We start from the raw sequence: 24,368 nt of genomic DNA, 5'->3' as shown, positions 1-24,368 counted from the left end.
CCCCCCCCCCCCCCCCCCCCAATCATGGTAGTTATATTTTTAATAAAACCTTTCATTTTCATTCGAATATTTTAAGACCAAGTGACATTATCACTGGTTCTCTGTGATTCTCCATGCAATGCAGGCAGATCATGGCTGGAGGAAGAGGCTGGCAGGTTGGTTGTACATAGATTCCTGAAAAAAATCACATCTACCTGTCTCAGTACTCAGTACTCCTCTCAAGAGCCCCCAGCCCTGACTCAAGCAGTGGGATGGCTCCTAGGGGGAATAATGCAAATATTAAAATGTATTGATGGGTGGGTGTTAGTCTAGAGGAGCTGTATTTGCATGCACACGTGATGCTGAGCATCTATGATTTTCCCTTTTTATGTCAGAATCCGCTCCCCGTTATGTTACATAGATGAATAGAGGGAAAGTTTTCTGTAGTCCAGCAGGGAAAACTCGGCAAGGCTGAGATCACTGTTGAGGCAATGTGTTGTCAGCTCAAACAGGAATTAGGAGCTCACTGGATTTCTGGTAAACCAACAGACATTTTTCTGTATGTGCATTGTTGTTAAAGGGGTAAAACACTGGGAAATGTACATGTATTGCAAAGTTTTACTACATATGTTTTTTTTTTATTCCAGGTGCCCTGATATACACTTTAAGTCAAAGGAAAGTGTGTTTAATCATAAGTAGCCAATCAGTGTTTTTCTGATGTGAATTCAGTGAACTGAATTCTGATTGGCTGGCTCATCACCATTACTCTATGCATTGGTTAATAGGACAATTCTGTATGAGTGTCATGTTCCAGCAAAGCCTACATAATGACTGGTTGCAGTTCTCCAACCCGGTCTTAGGGTCAGATATAAATCTGGATAAGATGGAGAGAGCACAATTCTCAATAAAGTACTTTTTATGTTTTCTATAATGATTCGTTTATCATTACTCTCATGACTATTAGCAAGTAATGGATGTCCAGCTGTCAGACGAGTCCGCGCTTGTAGCACCTCTGTAATAGATGGTGTTGTAGAAGCACACTGGCGGACGGACTACACAGGGGTCTCTGTCTGGGTCCTCCAAGCTACACGCGGCATCTTGTAAAATGAGCTCTCACACTACTGTTATTGGAGCAGCTGCCGCTGGCCGGGAGAGTCCTCTGGGGAGCTCTGGGATTAAAGAACTTCTCACAAGATTGGTATACTGCAGAACAGACTGACCCAAGCCCAAGGGTAACCTATTCATTGCCGGATGATAAAGAGTACCTGTCTACTGACTGCTGGATAATGAGTACCTCCTATGATGAGTAACTGTCTACTACTTCCTCATTGCTGGTAGAGAACTGTCTACTAACCCCTCACTGCTTACAGCTATAGCAAACCTATGCCTAGAAAAAAAGAGTACCTATCTAAAAACCTGTTCACTGTTGTAAAAGAAAGAGTGCAAGTCTACTATGCTCTCAGCACCACAGATCTAAGTGTGTGGCATCTTCAACACTCTGTGTGCTAGAGATCTCAGTATGCACCCCCTCACTATAAGCCAAAAGATTTAATGATGACCCAGTGGTCTGTGGGTAATATAAAAGGCTGGACTCAAAGGAAGAGGCAATATATGAGGAAAAGCACTGTGTGAAATAAAAATGACATGCCTGGAGATTACAAGAAGGATGGAGTGGGATTCAGAAGAGGATATACTTATAAGTAATGGATATGAAATGTATCTTTTGTTATACTGCAATTTCATGACTTACTGTCTATATAAAGCCAAACAAGTGCTATTAGTGAGCCTTCACATATGTCCCCTAATTATGCCTGACTTAGAAGGAGATACACAGCCATGCCTCCATACCAAGATCGGGTGTCTTCAGCCTGTCCACCTCCATGATGAAGTCGTCTTTGAGAAATAGGAACCCAATAATTGAGAAGAGGTAGACGAGAATGAGTGCCAATACTGCAGTCAGGATGATTGAGCGGCCATTTCTCGTGACGCTTTTGATGACGTTCAACAAGGTTTCTTCTCGATATACAAGGTCAAACAACTGTGGAAGTATCAATAATAATTATATTATATCTGTAAAGATAAAACAGCCTGTATGGCAGCTAGGTAATAGATCTACACAGACATATCATATCATCCAAAACATGAAAGAATCAGGGAGCTGACTCAATCTAAAAGGCCTGACCTTTAACTAAAATTATATACACTTTGTATACACTGGACCATCATATACGGTAATATATAATATATATATTATATATAACTTTTTTAAAGTTTTCCCTTCTTTGAGACTATAACAGCCTCCAATTTCTGGGAAGGCTTTCCACAATATTTTGGAGTGTGCCTGTGAGAATTTGTGCCCACTGAGCCATAAGAGCACTTGTGAGGTCAGGTATTGATGTTGGAGACGAAGACCTGGTTCACAACTGGTGTTCTGGTTACTGCCAAAGGTGTTCATTAGGGTTGAAGTCAGGGTTCTGTGCAGGCCACTCAAGTCAAACTGGTCAAACCATGTCTTTATGGAGTTGGCTTTGTACACAGGGGCATAGTCATTATGGAACAGCAAGGGGCCTTCACCAAACTGTTACCACAATATTGGAAGCACACAATTGTCTAAAAATGTCTTTGTATGCTGCTACCAGTAGTGGTACTGGAAGTACCACTACCAGCTGAGCCATAGTGACACCCGAAGTGTGGAGAACGGTCGACTGAAGCCGAACGATCTCCTTGCAAATGACAGATCAACGTCCCCAAATGACCTGGGGACGCTGATCTGTCATGAAACAATAACAAAGGTCCCGCCCAATTGTTATTCATTGGCCTGCTAAAAGACTCGGCAGGTGCTTGTCAAGAGAATACAGTTGGGCGGAGCTAGCTGTCACTGCTACCTCCGCCCAATTGTTTTTCTTTTGCCTGCATCTGTGAGATGCTTCGTTATGTGGTGGGACTCCATTGCATGCGGTCGGGCGGCCTTCAGCAGCTTAGTGATAAACCCCCATAGTGTTGGTGCGATGTTCAGTGTACATCAATGTTTGGTCATACTAAGCCTTTAAAAATATAACCTCCATGCTTGTTCAGAGTGCGACTTTGGTCCTAACTTCACATATCCCATGTAAGGTAACATACATACCAGGAAACTATAGAAGAACTCGTGCACGAAAAGGCCCAGCATGCACACGATTACGTAGACCACGTGATACAAGAACGCCATGTCCATTATGACAGCTCGATAGCCTCGGGTGAAGGTGCCGCGGTTTCCCACGAAACTCACCAGGAAGACGACTTTATTGCACAGCTGTCGTAGACAAACAGACTATTACCGGCCTGGAACAGCCACTTAAAACATCTCATAAAAACAACAAATTGGTTTTATGCATCTCGGAGCAGATCATCGCACACAAATAACGGCTGCTTAATCGCTAAACCGTCACACTGGTGAGGCACAAATAATGGCGATTTGACGGATTGAGCGAGGAGCCGGTTAGAATCCATTTAGCTAAAATAAAAATGTAATAATTCTATCACAAATCCTGTGTGACAGTTTAATATCCAGGTAGGGCACACATTCTTTGCTGCTCGCTACAAAAGGCACCAATCTGTCTTATTCACTCTCCGAGCCCCCGTTATGACTGTGTCGCCCGGCTTTAAAGTTCCGGACAACGTGGTGAAAAATGCATGTTTTGTTTACTGAAGCTGTATCCAACGTGTTTGTAGGTGACATTTACTCGATAAGTAATCACGGAACAGAGCAAAGTGAGACAGCATGAGGCTGAGAGTTAATATCAAACCACAGCTTGCTTTCCGCGAGCCGAACAGCCATGGAATTCGCTGAATCTGCCTAGAAATAAAATCATGACTGAGACACAGAAAGATGTATTATACAGTAACAGCACCGAAAGTTGTGCTGACTTGATGAAGTTGGCCACATGGCTTTTTTTTTTCATTAGTCCAAAATAATTTCGATCTTGGGGCAGGTTCTCTCATTAAGAAAATCCTAAAAATAAAAATACGTTTTGTTCAGGTATAACTAGTGACATTTGCTCTGATAATTAGAAGAATGGAGAGGGCCTGGAAAGTAAGCACTGAGCAGGAAATCATTCTGACTGTGAAGAGAATTCGACTGTTGGTTGTTCTTTTGAAAGATGAAAAATAAAGAGAATCATCCCTTCTGATATTTCAATAAATGCTGTTCATATTTTAAGGTGCAACCTTTGAATTGTGTTAATGACAATCTTTGAATACTGACTTATCCATTAATAGCAACTGCAATGAGAGAGGTTATAGCTGGCAATCCATGTCTGCATACATAATTGATATGAAGAGCCAAGCAAAGAGTAAGCACTGTGGAAATAATAGAGAAGAGGAAATAGAGAACAGTGAATCATAGAGAGTAAAGGGGGGAGAGAGGAGGGAGTAAGGGAAGGAGAGAAAGACGGGGTGCGAGGGGATGAGAGGGTTTGAGGGTGGAGAGATAAAAGGGGGAAAAAGGAAGGGAGAGAGGTGGGAGGAAGAGGGAAAAAGACACACACACAGGGGGGAGTGGAGAGAAAAGTAAAACCATCACAATTCAGTGACATTCAAGCCAAGCATATCACTAAATTAAATAAGTGATGCAGTCATAGGTCACCATTTCTGAAAACTGCATGTCAAACCAGGAAGGCAGCTGAAGTTAAATTACGTTTTCCCATAAAACACCAACCTTGACCCTGCACCCTTCCACCTCCTGAGCCCCGCTACTGATCAATGAGGACACCCTTTACTTTCAAGGACTGACCCAGAGACCTGAGAAACATAAGTGGGGCAAGCCTGAGATTTACAGGAAAAGTCAATATCTGCATTTAAATTTAGCTGCCTGTATCTCATGGTCTGCTGATCATTTTGGAATGGGGTTTTCACCGACAATCACCCTGCTTATGGATCTGAACATATGCTCAGTCTGTGACAGGTTTGCTTTTTTGTCCATAGTACAAATATGTATATAAAAGTACAATATACACTTAACAGGTGATATTTTCCTAATAATTTTTCAGACATGGACACCGGCTGGCTGCACCTGTCAATGTGCCTTCCTTTGTGGGACGCCTAGTGACCGCTGAGGTAGTAAGCAAACTAATATCTTCATTATGATTGGCTGTCATCGTGGTCACATGATCAGCAAGCAATCCGAATGGTGCCTGATCACTATTGTCAGTAACTGCATGGTCTGAAAACTAGAAGCCCATACTTCTGCACAGGACATTGTGCTAAAGAGCTTTAAAATGTATGTAAAGCCTAACAATGAACTTCTCTTATTTGATATTGTTATATATGACATTGAACATTTTTTAAAAATCTTTCCAAGAGCAAAAAAGACCTGATGATCCTGCCAGAAATCTTGTGAGCCAATAGCTTCCTACGCTCAGGGCCGGTGCTAGACTATTTTGCGCCCTAGGCAAGAAAAGCTACTTGCACTCCCCCATGCGCAGCGCCGTTCTCCTGCCGGTTAGCTTCTGCAGGCGACAGGTGGATGCAATTTAATTTGAAATAGCCAATAGCAGGCTGGCTATTGAGACCCCGCCCACTGAGCAGAGGAGCGAACCTGAGAGAGAAAGTTGTCTCTCAGTTACGCTTCTCTGCTCAGTGGGTGGGGTCTCAATAGCCTGTCTGAGCGTAGGAAGCTGATTTCTGGCAGGATCATCAGGTCTTTTTTGCTCTTGGAAAGATTTTTTAATGGGGGGCGCCGTGGGGAGTGAATGGTCAGGGCTGCGCCCTAGGTAGATGTGTGCCCTAGGCGGTTGCATAGTGGCAGCACCGGCCCTGCCTATGCTCCACTTCTTTCTTTTCCCAGCTAGTTATGCAGACTACAGAACCCCTCCCCACATGTTACGGATATGAGCAGAGGGAAGATGCGCTCTGGTACTGTCCTAGGGTCACAACGCTGCTGCTCCTCCATAGATACAGTACAGTTAGTGAGTGTTGTCACCCCAGGACAGAAAGTTACTGGCAGGATCACCAGGTCACAACAAATTTTAAAAATCATGGGAAAAAAAATGCAGCCACTAGAAGGGCTGGTAAGTTGAAATATATCATATTTGTGTTCTTGGGTTTAGATACACTTTAATCAATAGATTGTAGGTGTAAATTCATTAAAGACCACCAATAGACTCTTAGTACAAAAATGAAGCCCCTCCCATTCTTCTCTCATGTTTGTGCTACATTGTATCACGGTGAGCAGCAGAGATGGTGGGAAACATGTTCAGCATTTGCCAGGCACGGGACTGTCGGAACCCTTTGGAACACATAGAAAATAAAGCATGCATAGCATTTACCCTGTTATCAGTTTTGGGAGGGTTATCTCCTTTTCTATTTTTTTTCCTTTCCTTCCTGATTTGCGTAGAAGCAGCAACCCCGTGAAGTAGTTCTTATGTCCTGCAGGTATTGAAAACTTCAGATATTCTACATTAGAGGGATCTGAAAGAAATCCCCTGCAGCCGATCAAAGTGAACGTGAATGCACGGGGCCCCTGGCTGTTTAGCTGGCTGCCGTCTGTTCTTATTGTTGTGAGAATGACTGCCGGGAGACGACTAGAATCTGGAAAAGTACATGGCGGCTCCTGTATGTACCTATGCGCCTGGATCAAAGGCGTACTTACGTTGGCGGCCCCCAGTAATATGAGAGTTGGGCCCAGCCCCAAGGTATAGATGGAGCGCAGCATCACTGACACGAGGAATGGACGAATCCCGACCGGTTTGTGAAAGAAGAACAACATGGCCGTGCAGATGCCAACAGCTATCCACAGCAAGACAGAGATCCACGGGGGCAGGGTCCCTGCACAGATCGAGAGAGAGAAGGATTCAGTTATCACAGAAACTTCATTTCATTTTTAGGTAGTTTGTTTAAAGCTGAACTCCGTCAAATAAAGACACAAATGAATGCAGCTCTGCATTACTTTAATACATCAATCAATGTTTTTTAAATGCAAGCAGTGTAAATACCTGAATTGACCTGGTACCAACCTCCTGTAGTCCCTGAACAGCAGAGCTCAGACTGGGAGAGGAAGAAGCAGCACATAAAGCCAATCAGTTCATGTAATGACAAGGAGCATGCTGATAGGAGGAAAAAGCAGAGTGACAGAGAGATGAGCTCATCACTTTGCTGCTTCTCCCTTATTGTTCAGTCACAGGATGGGTCCATGACAGCCTGGGCTCAGAGGAAGTGCGTTGAATGATGCTGGAGGACATGCAGTGGCAGAAAAGAAAGGTACCGTGGGGGCTACCATTGTTGGCCTTCTTGTGAAAATACCAGCTGCCTGGCTCTCTTAATGACCCAATGCAAAAAATACTTTTACTGACCTCGTACAAGTGTGCAGATTATGAAACTCAGGATAAAAGTTATGTCTTTACTTTATATGGATGCCTGACCCGGGATACTGAATCAAAGTATAAAAGCCAGAGGATTGGCATGACTGTCAAGCAAGTAGCATTTTAAGAAGGAGAGGTGAGCAACGGCAGCACTTTATCTCTCATCAGTACGTGTTTTAGAAATCCATGCTGCCAGGCTAATATTATACTGTATGTGTCGTTTTCAGGAATGTCACCAGCACACCAAAAGTCCTTTCAGCATCAACAAGTGTTCATTTATTAAGAACCATCAAGTATAGACAATCGCTTTCAGGGCCACGTAGGGTCCCTTTATCTGGCTTGGCCAATCAGGAAGCTGGGCGCTGTGTAATGATGCATTGCCCATCTTCCTGATTGGCCAGCTTCTTGACCAATCAGGAAGCTGGGCCAATCCTCTTCCTCATTACACAATGCCCAGCTTCCTGATTGGCCAGAAAGCTAGTTCCTTGCTTCCTCATCACTTGGTGATGAGGGAGCATGGTAACGGCTTCCCTGCTGATTGGGAAGCCAGGTGGGGAGTCTTTAAACGCCGCCAAGCTTCCTTAATGGGACTTCCGGTATCGGTATTTGATATTGGCGAGTATCGGAAAAAGATGGTGGGGTTCCTTGTGTACACAACATGTGTCAAGCTTTCCTCTTCCAAATTACCCCTATGTGAACATAGCCTCAAACTTGAACATGGCCCTGCCCCTTTTTGAGGATCTCTGTCGGTCATTGGCCACCCATCACATTAAAAGGACCAATTATGTTAATTAGGAAAGTAATTAGGAAAACCTAAATTTAGCTTAGAACTTATATAACTATATCTAATTATCACATTTTGTGACAGGTTAATGAAAACCAAAATGTTATTAGGACCCGGAGACTGCCAGATGACCCCGCTCGGAGCGCCGCCCACCGGAGCAGCAGTGACGCGACGCTCGGCGAGGTAAGTAAGAAGAAACCTGACCACTGAGACGCTGACTCGAGTATAAGCCGAGGGGGGCACTTTTCAGCACAAAAAATGGTCTGAAAAACTCGGCTTATACTCGAGTATATATGGTAATTGCAGCTAACCAGTCCTTAGACGTGCTGGCTGCATTAGGATTCTTTTTTTAGACTTTTTTCCTTTTATTTTTTTAATGTAATTTTCCTTTTCTTTCCCTTTGGTTTATGGCAGTTACACACTTCCTGTCCTAGGGTGACATTGCTTATTCATTCTTCTGTATCTGAAGAAGCAGCGTTGTCACACTTGGACAAGACTACAGAACACCTCCATGTCCCCTCATCTCTATTACATGGTTAGGAAGGGTATATTATAGTTTGCAGAAGACAGATGTTAAAGTTGATAACACTGATTGAGAGAAGTTCAGTGCACAGGAAGTTAATGTTGTTAGCCTGGAAAACAAAATGAATGCAGTTGCCACATCTAAGGATTGCTATGCTGCAATGGGTGACATTTTTATTCCTGGGTTTAGGTATTCTCTAAGTTCACATTACAGGTCCACTTGAAGACTTCGGCTTTGTGACAATCCGCAGACACGGTGTTACAAATGTATCTGAGATATATTTATATTCTTAACGATCTGAAACCGTGAAATCCCGAGCGGGGCCAGACAAGTTTTAATCACATCATTACCAGGGAGATAAAACAATGGGAATTCAGACGCAAACGGGACCCGGGACCTCGGTACGCAGCGTCACTTGTCACTGCGCCTTCATCAGCTCCTTTGGCTTCTATAAGGAGAAGTCAGAGCCGTGACTATATTTAGGATTTAAAGTGACAATCATTTCCCTTAACGGATCCACAATGCCACGGAGACTTTTAATGAAACCCAGTTTAAACACGATAAAATGTGCTGCCAACATGACACGTCCTATCTTCGCCTGTGACCTGTCATTCTCGCTTCCTGCAGAAGTCTTAATAGGAAGCGACTGATCAATTTTCAGGCCTAAAACTGTGTTTTCCTATCAAGTGATGTTTTACATTCAACTCTTCATTAAAGTAGGAAAGTTAAATCTTGTTTGAAGGAATAAACCTTCCATTAAAGTAGAACTCTGACGAGAACCATCGGAATCAAAACTGACCAGATAATCGCAATGTCATTTCAGCAAAACAACCTTTTCTGGGGTAAAAAAAATGCTAACTGTTTATGCGTCATCGTGTCTATAACAGTCAGACACATGTGGAAAAAAATAAGATCTGGATGTATGTCCTTCCCCCAGCAACTCTGTAACAAAAGAAAACGGCTCCCATGATGCAACAGGAGCTTTTCTTTTCATATTTCCGGCATCAGTCATGATTAGACACGTGCGATTCATTTCGTTCCCAAACGAAATTCGGATGCATTTTCGGAAATTCGGATATATCCAAATTCCGAATTACAGCTAAAACGAATGCAAACGAATCAGAATTCCCGATTTTCCGAAATTCGTTAGCGGTAGTCCGGTCGAAATTTCGTTTCTTGGACGAAATTTAGTTGCAGCAAAATTACAGTAGAAATTTTTTTTTTTACAGTCTGCAGAAGATGAAAAAATCATGAGGTTCCCCCCCAATTCATACCAGACCCTTTAGGTCTGGTAGGAATTTGAAGGGGGAACCCCAGCGCAAAAAAATGGGGGAAAAAAACGTTGGGTCCCCCCTTACAAGGGTCTGGTATGGATTTTGGGTGGAACCCCAGGAACTTTTTTTTGTGTTTTAACTTGGGGGGGTCCCTCCTAACATTCCTACCAGACCTAAAGGGTCTGGTATGAATTGGGGGAGAACCTCAGGCTTTTTTCATCTTCTGCAGACTGTAAAAAAAAAAAAAAAATTAATTATTTTTTTTCTAATGTCACTTTGCTGCAACGAAATTTCGTCCAAAAAACAAAATTTCGACCGGACTCCTGCTAACGAATTTCATCCGAATCCGAATTCCGAAACAAATTTAATTTCAGACCCGAATCCGAAAAACAAAATAATGCAAAATCCGAATCAAAACGAAACGAAAACAAATTTTTTGCTGGTGCACATGTCTAGTCATGATATTGCAACCGAATACTTAAAGAACAACTCCGGGTAATTTTTTTTATTAAAAGAGAATTTAGTTCTCTTTAGGGTCATGGGAGGACATATACTAACCTCCTCTCGTGACCCAAAGCTCAGTATATAGCAGGCTATTGAGATCGCTGCAGCCGGAACGGATCCCGACAACAGTGGCGTCACAAGGGGGGTGTGGCCCGCACCCGGGTGACACCATTGCAGGGGTGACACCAAAATGACTGAGTCATTTTGGTGTCACCCCGTCTAAAAAGTCGGGCACTCGGTCATGGACCGAGAGCCCGACAGTGTCAGGAGAGAGGAGGGGACCCGGCGTCATACCTCATCCCGCCTTGTGAACGTCCCCTCCTCTCTCTGCCAGCATCCACCACAAAGATGGCCGCCAGCAGGCATTAATCAGATGGCCGCGCATGAGCAATGACATCATTGCCCACGCGCGCAGTGACGTCACGCGCACCCACGATGACGACATGTCGGGGTGTAACCTGGTCTAGTGACACCCGGCCTAGGGACGCCCCTGCCCGACAATACTGTCTGGATCCACCCAGCTGCGTGAGTGACAGCTGGCTCTGCCTATCTAGAGACAGAGCCAGCTGTGCCCGTCCCCTCCCCGTCTGTTCCTCCACTCAGCGCTGGAGGATAGGAGGGGAAAGGGGGAATCCCTGCGGGGACCGGTGACTGCCAGTCACCGCTCACTGCAGGGAGATGATCGGAAAGTGAGCGAGCGACGGTATGAGTTCACTCACTTCCCGATCTATTGAGCTGACGTGTGACAGTTTCATTGTCACAGGTCGGCTCTAACTATGAGGATGAGTGGAAGTCACTCACCTCATAGTGCTCCTTTAACTGTTGCAGTGGGGCTACCTCGGCACTGCAAGTGTTAACTGCCTGTTTTGGTCCACAAAGCTATACTAGCCTGATCCTCAGAGCGGGCTTTCACTTAGACTGGTCCCTGGAGCATCTCTCCCCCTCCGCTGCTGCGGTCTAAGGTCCCTGAGTCATCACGTTCTATACACAGTTTCAAAGACGTAAGGATGCTGAAGGACATTACATTGCTGCAGCGGAGAAGGAGATGGGCTGGGGGGAGTGCTGTCACAGCTGGCCAGCTTGGAGGATCCGGTGAGCGTAACTTTGTTATTTTCAGCCCTAAACCAAAGCGAGCAGTTAAAACTTGCAGAATGGGGGTAGCCCCACTGTAGGGGTTAATAAAAAAAATACCAGGAGTTGTTCTATAACCCACGCCCTTAAATTAAGCCATTGCTGCAGCAAAGAAGGAGACAGGCTGGAGAGAGCGCTGTGTCACCCGGCCGGCTCCAAGGATCAGGTGAATATAACTTTGTTATTTTTGGCCCTAGGCAAAAACAACCACTTAACCCTTGCAGTGCAGGGTTTGCCCCACTGCAAAGGTTAATAAAATGTATTAGGAGAACTGTACGCACCGAGACTGGCCTACATACTTAATACGCATTCGTTTAGGATCATGCATATGCTTTTGTTTACAATGTCCGCATATGCATGAGCCCTCAATATGTCTCATGACACAGATCCTGGGACGCCGCAGGTTCTCATGTCTCCGTGCCGCCAGGGTGACTACAGAGATCAGGAGTACACGTGAGACGGCCGCCTCTAACCTTAAACTGGGAATGAATATTTATGTCTCTTCTACACAAACAGGCCTCCTAATAAGACAGAAGAAGCTTGTTCTGCACATCTCAGAGACCCAGGGGGCCAGTGCCTCGGCTCAGACACGTGCGGGCACATGTGGAACACAAGCTGCGCAGACATCATGTGACGGGGTCGCTGAAAGAGCTATTATGAGTGGCCGGTGCAGAGCAGACAACGGGCTCGGCTCTGTGCTACCTGCAGACCCTCCTGCCGAAAACGCGGCCAAACACAAAGGGAAGGAGATTAGGACTGATCAGGCAGCATTAATGTTATGTAAGAGACTCCGGGGTTATGATAAGCTTCCCTGCAATGAAATAGATCTCACAAATCTCTCCATGTAACTGACACATTGTTTCCTAGATCTGGAAAAGCTGATAAACTAGCAACTCACGGCCCAAAGCTACGACAATGTAAAGCAGAACTCCAGGTAAGTAATGCAATACAATGTAATACAATACAAGAGTCCTGTGTATTCTTCCTTGAATCTTGTGTATCTCTCTGTGCAAAACTTGGAGCTTCCTGTAATAAAGGCCGGTCACTTCTGCTCTCCTTGTGCAGGGCGACTGATCTCGTCTCCGCCCCCTTCTGTAATAAAGACCGGCCACTGCTGCTCTCTCTCCTTCTGCAGGGTCACTGGTCTTGTCTCTGTCCCTCCTGTAATAATGACCGGCCACTGCTGCTTTCTCTCCTTGTGCAGGGTGACTGGTCTTGTCTCGGCCCACTCCAGTAATAAAGACCAGTCAATGCTGCTCTCTCACCTTGTGCAGGGTGACTGGTCTTGACTCCGCCCCCTCCTGTAGTTTTCTGCAGGCAGCCTGTAGTAGGTGGAGCCTGCTGAGCCCCTCCCACCGGCTATGTGCAGCACAGTGATGATGTCACCATTAATTTGTAATATCTGAAAAGGCATTTGTTGCACACAAAGTTGTTTTATTATCCTTTGGGGTTATTGAGGAATATATTTAACTGAAGGTTTTTGTGGCTAGTTCAGCTTTAAAGTATATGTACAGCCCAAACTATTTTTTTGTAGAAGTGGATGAAGTGTGGAAGGGTTAAAACATTGGTCAGGTTTTTTGCTGCCGCCTGTGTCCTCGACGGGGAGATTCACCCTCTCTGACCATCGTCACCAGTACAAAACTTAAAGGGGAATATAACATTTTAGAATTGTCCCCAGAACAAGAGGTGATGGGCGGATGTCAACCATCAAAGAGGGGTATTCCTCACACTTTATAGAGATTTAATCTCACTTCCTGTTACGTCTCCATGAAGCGAAGGGAAATCACAGACAGCTAACAGTAAAATGTTCTGCTCTATTTATCTTTTCCCACTCCATCCGCAACAAAAAAAAAGTTTTAGCTATACTAACAATTCAAAGTAGAACTCCAGAAATTCCACACCAACCATGATGAATTGTATTATTAAAATGGAGACCCATAGACTGCACGATGGGAGCAAATTGAGACTCATCAACTTGGACAAGATTTTAATTCAAAAGGACAAGATGGTTTTAACAGTAAAATAAAATGCAAAAACTTGTTATTAGAAATGAACTGGGGGTGGGCTAAAATGAATTCATGTTAGAAAAGAAAATAGAAACTTGAATTAATATTGTTACATAATATATCTATTAAAACGTAACAAGCAATGAAGTGATTTTATCCAAAATTAACTCGGTTAAAATCACTCCGTTGCTAATTGCGTTTTAATGAATATATTATGCACCTTATTATTAATTTGAAAAAGTTTCATTTTTTTCTAATCTCGATTTATTTTAGCCCACCCTCAATTCTTTTTGCATTTTATTTTACCATCTTGTCTATTTAAAATTCAAAAACCATCTTGTCCATTTTAATCTTGAGTCTCAATGTGCTCCTCCTATCAGGCAATCTCTGAGTCTCTATTTAATAATATAATTGGTCATAGTGTAACAGTTATTATAGAAATTTTCTGATTATCATGAATATATGTTTTGTATTCATACAAATTGATTAATTTTATTATGAATTAAACTGACATGAGAATTTATTTTTTTCATTTTTTGTATTTGTTTTGCAGCCCTGAAGAAGGGGGAAGTGTTGTGCCCCTGAAATGCATTGGCTGTTTTATATAATGAACAAGCACTAATATAAAATGATTTTTGGATTCTTTTATCTTAGGTATAGTACTCTCGTCAGAATATTTACAGCAACAGAAAGCTGACAGGGATCTAGTCCTTCCCTACTCTCTCCCCCCTCCCCCCCCCCCAAAAAAAAAGAAAAGGTTTCAAATTATAAACTCCATTTTATCGGACAGATCGTCATACATGTTGCAATAATTATAACCGACGTTTCGGGGGCCATGTAGTGACCCTTCATCAGGGCAACAATGTAACACAATTACATTGTTGCCCTGATGAAGGGTCCCTAGGTTATAATTATTGCAATATGTATTACGATCTGTCCGATTATATGGACTTTATCATTTGAAATCTTTTACTGAGTGATTCCTTTGCCTGTTTGATGTGCACAGCGCCATCTGTGAGTATCACTGCAAGCACCATTATTGTGATTTTGGCCGGAGACGCTGCAAGGAGTGCAGGGGGACATATTGGACTCTAATATTGAACACGCACAAAGGGGCTCACATGCAGTGCGTGTTCCCTGTGCGCCATAAAAGTCTGTTTCGGAAACAAAAACCTCGCCAAAACTCTGATCCCAGCACTGACTTAACTATAAAGCAGAAGCCAAAAATGAGTTTAAACTGAACAGAGCATTCAAAGGCAAAATCATAAAACCAACTTTTGCTGCATATATTCAACTTCAGTCCAGAGATCCCGCCCTGTACCTTTTTTCTGCCACTAGATCTGATGACCAGCATCATTCAACCTGCTTCCTCTAGGTCACCCTGGACCTGCCCCTGCCTGTTGCCTAGACATTGAAAGGAGAAACAGCACAGAGATGGAGTCATCTGTCACTCTGCATTCTCCTCCAATAAACATGCTTCTTGTTAGCACACTGATTGGCTAATTGTGCTGCTTCTTCTTCCTCCTCTCACATCTCTGCTGTATGGGGACTGCAAGAGGCAGATTCAGGTATTTACACTGCTTGTATTTAAAAATACATTTTAAGATGTATTAATGGATTACAGAGCTGCATTCATTTGTGACTTTTAGATCTGTTTAGACTTCAACTTTAAACTTCCAAATGCTAAACTAAACCATAGAGCAGACTATTTACCTTACACTTATACTTACACCAGTAGTAGTCATGCCCAAAGGTATCAGTCTTGCCAGCAAAAGTACCAGCCCCAAGAACTAATAATAGAGAGAAACCATAGGCCTAGATACATCAATGGCACTAAACAGTATGGTCTGTCACACAAGAATAGGCCTCCACACGCTCACATAAGTATACAAATTGCACTCACCTTCATCTCCATCGTCTCCAAATGGATAGAACAGAGCCACGGCCAGGTTGATGAAAACGGCCAGGTTGAAGGAGATGCTGCCCCAGAGGGAAATATGTCGCGAGAACCAGAACAGAGCTTGGTTACCTGAGAAGAAAGACAAGAGCAGAAGTCATCAAGAGGGGACAACTAGAAGTACAGAAATGACCCAAAAAGCCCTTTATTATTAAACCTCACAAACTGATTACAGGGGTTGTCCACCTTTGGCAATACAACTCCTACTCCAGTCAAGCTCTAGTATTTGCTCTCCATTCCTTAAAAAACAGCTTTGCGGAGGAGCATTTTGATGGCAAGTGGTTTCTAAGGCCTGAGCATGAAAAAAGGGGCAAGCGCTATTCTTGAGCAGACTCATCAAGAAAATGAGATAAAGAAGGTTCTGGTTCTACTCACCCAAACTTCATAAAGGGGTCTCATTCTCCTACAATGGTCTATGCTTCGAAGGCTGTGCTCAAGCAGCAGATATGGTCTACTTTTTCTGGTCCTACAGGACACCTAGATGTTTCTGGGTAACTTATTATGATTTAATGTCCCCACATGTACTGCCTAGGAATGCAAATGCTGAGTACTAGGAAACATCCAAAGTTGGTATTCCGGCCTTCAATAAAGTTGAATTCCAACCCAAATTGTATTTTGTTGGTGTTGTGTGCTCTGGTGGTCTAAGGACCGTTGACGTAATCACGTCCTATGCAAGTTCATTGACCTGCATCAGACATGAGGACACTAGGGATGCAACAATAGCGTTATTCCGGTATGGAGTATGAGTACCGATATTTTTTTTCTTGGTACTCGCCGATACCTAATACCCATTCAGGAAGCCAGGCGGCGTTAAATGACTCGCCACCTGGCTTCCTGATTAGCCGGGAAGACGAGCGGCGTGTAAAGACTCGCCACCCGGCTTCCCGATTTGCAGGGAAGCCGTCCCCATGCTTCTCGTCACTAGGTGGCAAGAAAGCATGGAGCCGGCTTTCTGGCCAATCAGGTAATGACGCGGCGCCCTGCTTCCTGATTGGTCGGGAAGCTGGCTCCATGCTCCCTCGTCACCTCATGAAGCCGGTTTCCTGGCCATTCAAAAAGCCGGGCGCCGCGTCATTACACGGCGCCCGGATCCCTGATTGGCCAGCTTCACGACCAATCAGGAAACCGGGCAGTGATTCATTACACGCTGCCCGGCTTCCTGATTGGCCGGGAAGTCGGCTCATAAGTGACAAGGGAGCATGGAGCCGGCTTCCCGGGCAATCAGGAAGCTAGGCAGCGTGTAATGGCGCGCTGCCTGGCTTCCTGATACCGGAAGTATCGGGCTAGGCATCGTCGTACTCGCCCAAATACTCGGCACTGATACCGATACTGGTATCGGTGCATCCCTAGAGGACACCAAGGGAAAGTCCAACATTAGGGGCGGAGGGGGAGAGAGATGAGCATTGACTGCCATAGGAGCCAGAATCAGGTAAGTAATACTGCTTTATTTGAGCTCCGTAGACAAAACAAGCACTTAACTACTCAGCACGGGAGGCAGCCCCATTGCAAGGGTAAGTTTTTCCATTAGATTTATACCATCAAAAACGTCTTGTTATATCTGTTTAAAAAGGTTTAAAAAAAAAATACGTTGATCCTGCCAGAAATCCAGTATCCAGCGAGCGCCTAACTTTCTGTGCATTCTGCAGTGTTTCCCCAAGCAGTGTTAATAGTCCTGCCCAGTTTGTCACTGTAATCTACAGAACATCTCTCTCTATGTTATGTTATGAGGAGCAGGGAAGGGTGTTTTGCCGTCCAAATCAGGAATGAGCAGGCTAGGGTGACAACACTGCTGCTCCATACATACAGCATGGTGAGTGTTGTCACCCTAGGACAAGAAGTGTGCTACTAGCAGGATCTAATGCAGCCATCACATCTATGGACTGGCGAGCTGCAATATATAACATTTTTGTTCTTGGGCGTATGTATGCTCTAAGGCTTTCTGTGGTACTTTTTTCTGTGCAAAAGACTGCAAATACAAAGAGAAATATATGTAAGGACAACATACTCCAACTGGCCCTTCTCTTGGCATTTCCACTTGACTCTTTCAATCCCTATGTGGAGGTGTTGTTGGGTCAGTATTGGCTTCTCTGCTTTGCCACTTTTAGGTTGCGTTGGTTTCCTCCTGCTTTATATATCTTTATCTTTCTTCTGTATAAAACATTTCTCATATAACCTTATGCAGTATAAAGTCTCTGAGACCTCCAGGGAACAGCAGGCTTCAGGAAACCGAAAACCTCTTTAAATTGAAAACAAAAACAATTACAGGAAACCTCCATCTGAAGACACATAAATCCAATGACACAAATACACTTTTAATTGGGAAAGGGTTCCACATATTTAGAGAAGGTTGAGAAACCACAGGATCAGTTGCAGGCATTGGTAACCCCCATCACACGTGCCGCGGCGGGCACACAATGCCTTTTGTACTGACACCCACTGCCATTGGTTGTAACTGGAAGCTCACTAGGCTGTCAATTACAAAGCTTGCTCCACCCACCTCCCTGACATCACTAAAAAGACCGCCAGTGGCTAAGGATGTAAGCCTGCTGTCCGCAGTGGTCCCCTGCATTTTTAATCTGATGTTTGCATTGGGTCTTACATACATACAGTATGTACATACAGTGCATGAACTGGGGCTGATCTGAGGTTTAAAGTGCATCCATTGGGGCTAATCTGAGATCTAAGGTGCATGCACTGGGGCTGACTTGAGATCTAATGTGCATGCATTGTGGCTGATTTAAGGCTTAAAGTGCTAGCATTGGGACTGATCTGAGGTCGGAAGTACATGCAATGGGGCAGATCTGAGGTATGAAGTGCATGCATTGGGGCTGATCTGAGGTCTTGGGTGCATGCACTGGGACCGCTACGAGGTCTGAAGTGCATGCACTGGGACTGATGTAAGGTTTAAAGTGCATGCATTGGGGCTAATCTGAGGTGCATGCACTGGGGCTGACTTGAGCGCTAATGTGCATGCATTGTGGCTCATTTAAGGTTTAAAGTGCTAGCATTGGGACTGATCTGAGGTCTGAAGTACATGCAATGGGGCAGATCTGAGGTCCGAAGTGAATGCACTGAGGCTAATGTGAGGTCTGAAGTACATGCACTGGGGCTGATCTAAGGGGTTAAGGTGCATAGATTGGAGCTGTTTTTAGGCCTGAAGTGCATACATTGGGGCTGTTTTGAGGCTTGAGCTGCATGCATTGGGGCTGATCGAAGGTCTATAAGTGCATGCATTGAGGCTGATATGAGTTCTGAAGTTTATGCACTGGGGCTGAGCTAAGGTCTGAAGTACATGCACTGGGGCTGAGCTAAGGTCTGAAGTACATGCACTGGGGCTGAGCTAAGGGCCATAAGTGCATGCATTGGGGCTGATCTGAGGTCTGAAGTTCATGCACTGGGGCTGAGCTAAGGTCTATAAGTGCATGTATTGAGACTGATCTAAGATATGAATTGCATGCACTGAGGCTAATCTGAAGTCTGCAGTCTATGCACTGGGGCTGATCCAAGGTCTGCAGTGTGTGCACAGGGGTTGATCGGTCTAATTAAGTTTAACTTGCCAATAGCAGTACAACTATGAGTGCAAAAATGATAAACAGCCTAAGCCCTCGTTCACACGTCTACGCTCGACGAACGCTCTACAAAACGCTCAAAAATATAAATCCCATTGTATTCAATGGTCTCGTTCCCACCTAGGCGTATTTCCGCCCGTCCCTAACGCGCTACAAAACGGCCCACGCCTGAAAAGGTACAGGTACTACTTTGGGTCGTTTTGTTGCGCGTTTCCATCGGGATACAGCCAGGTAGCCTTCGGGAACGCTCGTTTGTCGCGTGACTTTTTTTACCGCGAATCGCGGTAAAAAAAAAGCGCGATGGTCACGCATATGCAATACGCCTAGGTGTGAACGAGACCTAAGACTAAAATGCGCTATTATTATTTACTGGCACGATGGTTGTCTAATGCCTGTGAACATGGCACCTAATGTTGAAAAGGATGCTGCCTACTATTCTCTTGTTTCCCCTTGCATTTCTACTTCCTCCAGCTGCTGCAGATCGGGAGTGGAACAATTCTATAAAAAAAAGAGCTGAAACATGAAAGACTTCAATTATCATTAGTTTTAATTTAGAACTGTTCTGTGTTCCCCTGCGGTCACCAATCAGATTGAGCCTTTCATTCTCGCAGCTGTCATTTTTCAGTGTGTGGACAACTGGCCATGGCTGAGGGACTGACTTTATATCCTACAGAATTGGTGGGCCCCGGACTATCACACCTATATGAGGTTATTGGACATTCCAAAACCATGAGCATTCATTCTGGAGCTCTGCAGCTATAGGAGACGTCACTCTTCTAGGAAGGCTTTCCACAAAATGTTGAAGTGGTTGTGTCTGTGGGCAGGGGCGTCCCGAGGCTGGGTGTCACCCGGAGAGAGGAGAGCGGGTGACACCCAGCCATGCGCGGTCATCTAATTGATGCCTTCCAGCGGCCATCTTAATGATGGACGCCGGCAGAGAGAGGGGGGGATGTCCACCCGGCGGGATGAAGTATGCCGCCGGGTACCCTCCTGACACTGTCGGGCTCTCGGTCCATGACTTTTTAGAGGGGGTGACACCAAAATGACTGTCAGTCATTTTGATGTCACCCCTCCAATGGTGTCACCGGGGTGCGGGCCGCACCCCCCTTGTGACGCCACTGTCTGTGGGAATTTCTGCCCATTCAGCCAAAAGAACATCTGTGAGGTCAGGTACTGATGTTGGATGAGAAGATCTGGCTCACAACTGGCATTGAAATGTAACCCAACGTGCTCAGTAGGGTTGAGGTCGGGGCTCCATGCACCACACTGAAGTTTCTCCACAGCAAACCGGTCACACCATGTCTTTATGGAGCTGGCTTTGTACACAGGGGAAGAGGCATGCTGGAACAGAAAAGGGTCTTGTGAAAAAATAATATATTGCAGCTTACCAATCCTTAGGCCCCATTCACACCTAGGCGTATTGTAATATGCGCGTCTGTCGCGCGACCGTCACGCGTTTTTTTTACCGCGATTCGCTGTAAAAAAGTCGCGCGACCCCAAAGGCTACTTGGCTGTATCCAAATGGAAAACGCCCTACAAAACGGCCCAAAGTAGTCCCGGGACCTTTTCAGGCGTGGGCCGTTTTGTAGGGCGTTCGGGACGGGCGGAAATACGGCAAGGAGGGAACGAGGCCATTGACTACAATGCTATTTATGTTTTTGACCGTTTTGTAGCGCGTTCGTCGAGCGTAGGACGCGCTACAAAACGGTCAGGTGTGAATGGGGCCTTACATGTGGTGGCTGCATTAGTTTTCTTTCCTTTATATTCGCCTTGTGATTTTACAAGTAACACGCCTTCCAGGCCTAGGGTGACAACGCTCATTCACCCTTCTGAATCAGGACACCAGAAACAAGATAGGACCACAGAACCCCCAACCCTCTCCTATTCACCACAAGCAATAGGACAATGTGACTGATAAGAGTCAGTGGAGGCAGAGAGCACAGGAAGTTATCAGCTCAGAAGATTTCTGGCAGGATCAACAGATATAAGAAAACACCTCTAATGGTATATTAAACAAACTAATAGGAAGTAAATAAGAGATGCTCATTATTAGGGTTTACAGACCCTTTAAAAGAGCACCACTGTCTAAAATTAGGAGGGGTGTGCACAGGGCCGCCCCTACCTTATTCAGCCAGGAGAAGGGGGGGTGTAGTGGGTTAAGCTGAGGTGTCAGCCGGGCAGGAGGCCGAGTGGTTAGCTGGTCGGGAGGTGGTGGCCAGCCGAGCTGTTCCCCAGGGAAGGGATGGTATTGGTGCTGTTAGTCGACCATACTGCCGTTCCCCCCCACACACACCTGTCACCCTCAATGAGATGCCACCCGAGGCCACCGCCTTGGGTTGCCTCATTATGGGGATGCCCCTGGGTGTGCACATCCTTTTGGCCACATTGATAAATGTGATGGTTTGGTGTACAGATGATCCTGGACTTGGTGCAAACCAAGTTCGCCCAAGCCAACTCAAAACTGCGATTGCCACTCCCCCTTCCTGGCCCAATCAGTGGAGGCAGTTGCGGCGGGGCATTCCCCGCCCTTTTGTGACATGTAGCTGCATGCCTTTCTACAACTGGGTTGGGAGGAAGTGGTGTCGGTCACAGTTTTTGCCCAGCCTCATCTCTAGCCAGGTGGTCTCCACCATCTGGAAGGCTGTACTGTGTCTGGCAATATTAGAGAATAACAACATCTACGGACTGAAAACGTCATTTCTAATATCAATGGGTGAAAATATCCCTTGTGCAGCAGTTATATCCATTATATTCTTAATGAAAGTGGGGTTTCCCTTTAAAGTCAATCTTTACCAATCCAGCTGCCAGAGCCATAAGTCTTCCTGCTGAATTTGGGATGAAGGCGGTGATAGCGGTGGGGATTTGCTGGCGGGATGGGTAGGACACCTGCATTCACTAATTCATGAGCATGCAGGCATGTCAGGGACGAGCCTAATGACAGATCTTCCCTTGCTGATCTCTGGGTAATAAAGCAGCTGAAGCTCCAGCAGGGCAATTTTCATTTAAATAAAAACGTTTCATTTCAAGGTATGAAAAACCACCGTCGTGGAGAGAAAGCCTGAGCAGCGCCAATGTGGGCAGGGTTATGTAGAACACGGGACATTATGCTGAAGTGCAAATTCATAACAGCATAATGCGGATTGTTAACCAGTCAGATTGCAGCTTTCATTGCTCCAGCATCATCAGAATATAAAAGCTCAATCCTGATTGGCTGCATTTCCAAAAGCACCCAAATCACATGGTTCCTTTTGTTTCCTATCCTGAGCAGAACAGTTAGAATCTGACTGGGTAACACAGACATACTAATACACAGGGGACTGTACCAGAAGTACGGGAGGGGGCCACCGCAGGTCGCTTTGTGGCTGACATCTTAATCCTAAATTTCAGAAAAAATTACCAATTACGCCAAAGCAGAATCCTTTCATTTCACTCACTGTGCTGTGTATTTGAATTTTGCTTGGAAAAAAATAAAATCTTCTTTTATTTACATTGCTTTATTTTTTTTGCGGTTTAGTTTATAGAGAGGGTTTGCTAGCAATTGTAGAGCCATTTGCCCTGCGAATCTTTAAGAATATTCGTTCTGTGTGAAATGAGGAAAAAAAACAAACATACTTTTTTTCAGGTTGAATGTAACATTCAGAGAAAACTGAATATGGCCACTAGATGGCGCCGAGGAGCATTGAAAATACGTTTGTCCCGTGCTCCATCTAGTGGCCATAATGTGGTATTACATGACATTCAACCTGTAAAGAAAATATTCTAAAAGAGTTTGTTTTTTCCTTTATTTGCACAGAATGAACGTTCACAGAGATTTACGGGGCGAATAGCTCTGAGAATTGTATATAAATACATCCCAAAGTGTTCTTTGTGCCTGTTTGTTTTCCTTCTTTATTTTCATCTGATCAATATATTTTGCAGACCGTTGCTTTAATTTTTTAATTTTACTTTTGAATTATGACTTTTTTTTTTGCTTTCAGTGTTTTTTTCCTTTGTGTTAAAAAACAGTTAATAAGGGGCCATTTTTTGGCTCAAGAACAGATTTAGGACAGTTGAAAGGAGCTTCTGTAACCCTCAGAAGCCATTTAAAACCTATTCTGTCCTAATTTTGCCTCCCCCCCCCGACTCCAATACTTTTTGCCAACATTTTGTAGGAAAAAAAACCTCTCATATCTTGCAGAGAACTGGAATATTTTTACAAATTTGACTAGAGACCTGATAAAGCTAGCATTTTTTTAATTTAGGGGCAGCAGCTGTCTAATAAGCAGTTCTTGATTTTGAATACAATGTCTGCATTAAAGAGACCCTGTCCCCTCTGTCAAAATTACAGGTAAAAGCACAGAAAACAAATGTAAATGCTCACTTGCACTGTTTTTCCTTTCTATAAATAATGTTTTACTCCCTTCCAATGTGCCTTTGAACTTGCTTGAGAAATTTGACTACTACAGAAAGTCAAATCCCTAGAACAGCCTGCTCCCTCCTTGCACGCCATAGCCCTTTCCTCTTCTGGGTGTGTCTAATTACGGCCTGTGCTGCCTATTCCCTCACCTCCCTATTTCACCTTTTTTGCAGCTGTCGGATGGTAAAAAAATAGAGTATCACACGAGTAACAGCGAATCTGCTGGGTCTGCTGACATCACATCCAAGATGGCGGGGCCCCTGCTGACATCACATCATAGATGGCGGCAAATAACATGCTGCTGTTCAATCTAAAGACAATTGTACAACCATCTGTAAAAATTAAGTCAAGGCAACTGGACTTGCTGTATTTTTCTTGAAGATGTTTCACTGGTCATCCAACCAGCTTTCTCAATTCAGAATTCAGAAAGCTGGTTGGATGACCAGTGAAACATCTTCAGGAAAAATACAGCAAGTCCAGTTGCCTTGACTGATAATTTACAGATATACCATGACCTGGATGAATGAGAACCTTCACAGAGAATTGTACAACAAGATTGAAATGTATGCGGCCACCTTCAAACGCAACCTAACCCCCTAAGCCAAAAACCGAAACATGGCCATTCTTGCGCACGGATACCATATTGAAAATTGTTGACCCCAAAATACGACACAATAAAAAAAAATCTACAACAGATCCAGAATACGGTTATAAATTTTCCAGCATCTCTCCCCTCGTTCTTATTTTGGTGACGCCGCAGTCTAGACGCAGCGCCCGCTACATCTAAAATAATTTGCAATTAATGAGCAAGAAGAAAAAAAAGAAAAGTGAGCGATTTTTCTTTTTTTTGTTCCCGCTAACAAGGTTTTAATTATTTAAGTCGAGGCGAGCGCCCCTTGTCAGCTGGA

General features: G+C 44.5%; 1 protein-coding gene across 3 annotated transcripts in view; it reads right to left on the bottom strand.

The window, feature by feature from the left end:
* ITPR2 (inositol 1,4,5-trisphosphate receptor type 2) overlaps window positions 1–24,368 on the bottom strand; it is a 263,467-nt gene that overhangs the window by 30,517 nt on the left and 208,582 nt on the right. For 2 of the 3 annotated variants that reach the window (XM_018556080.1, XM_018556082.1), the window contains exons 48-51: window positions 15,442–15,567; window positions 6,608–6,783; window positions 3,107–3,271; window positions 1,828–2,017 (exon numbers count right to left, since the gene is read on the bottom strand). In XM_018556080.1, coding sequence (XP_018411582.1) covers window positions 1,828–2,017; window positions 3,107–3,271; window positions 6,608–6,783; window positions 15,442–15,567 — 657 coding nt within the window. Of the gene's footprint in view, window positions 1–1,809; window positions 2,018–3,106; window positions 3,272–6,607; window positions 6,784–15,441; window positions 15,568–24,368 lie in introns of all 3 variants that reach the window. The other variant, XM_018556081.1, reaches the window with a different exon arrangement.

The sequence above is a fragment of the Nanorana parkeri genome, unplaced genomic scaffold (genome assembly GCF_000935625.1).
Source record: "Nanorana parkeri isolate BGI_ZX_2015 unplaced genomic scaffold, ASM93562v1 scaffold224, whole genome shotgun sequence".
Taxonomy (NCBI): Eukaryota; Metazoa; Chordata; class Amphibia; order Anura; family Dicroglossidae; genus Nanorana; species Nanorana parkeri.
This window is presented reverse-complemented; position numbering and strand designations above follow the sequence as displayed.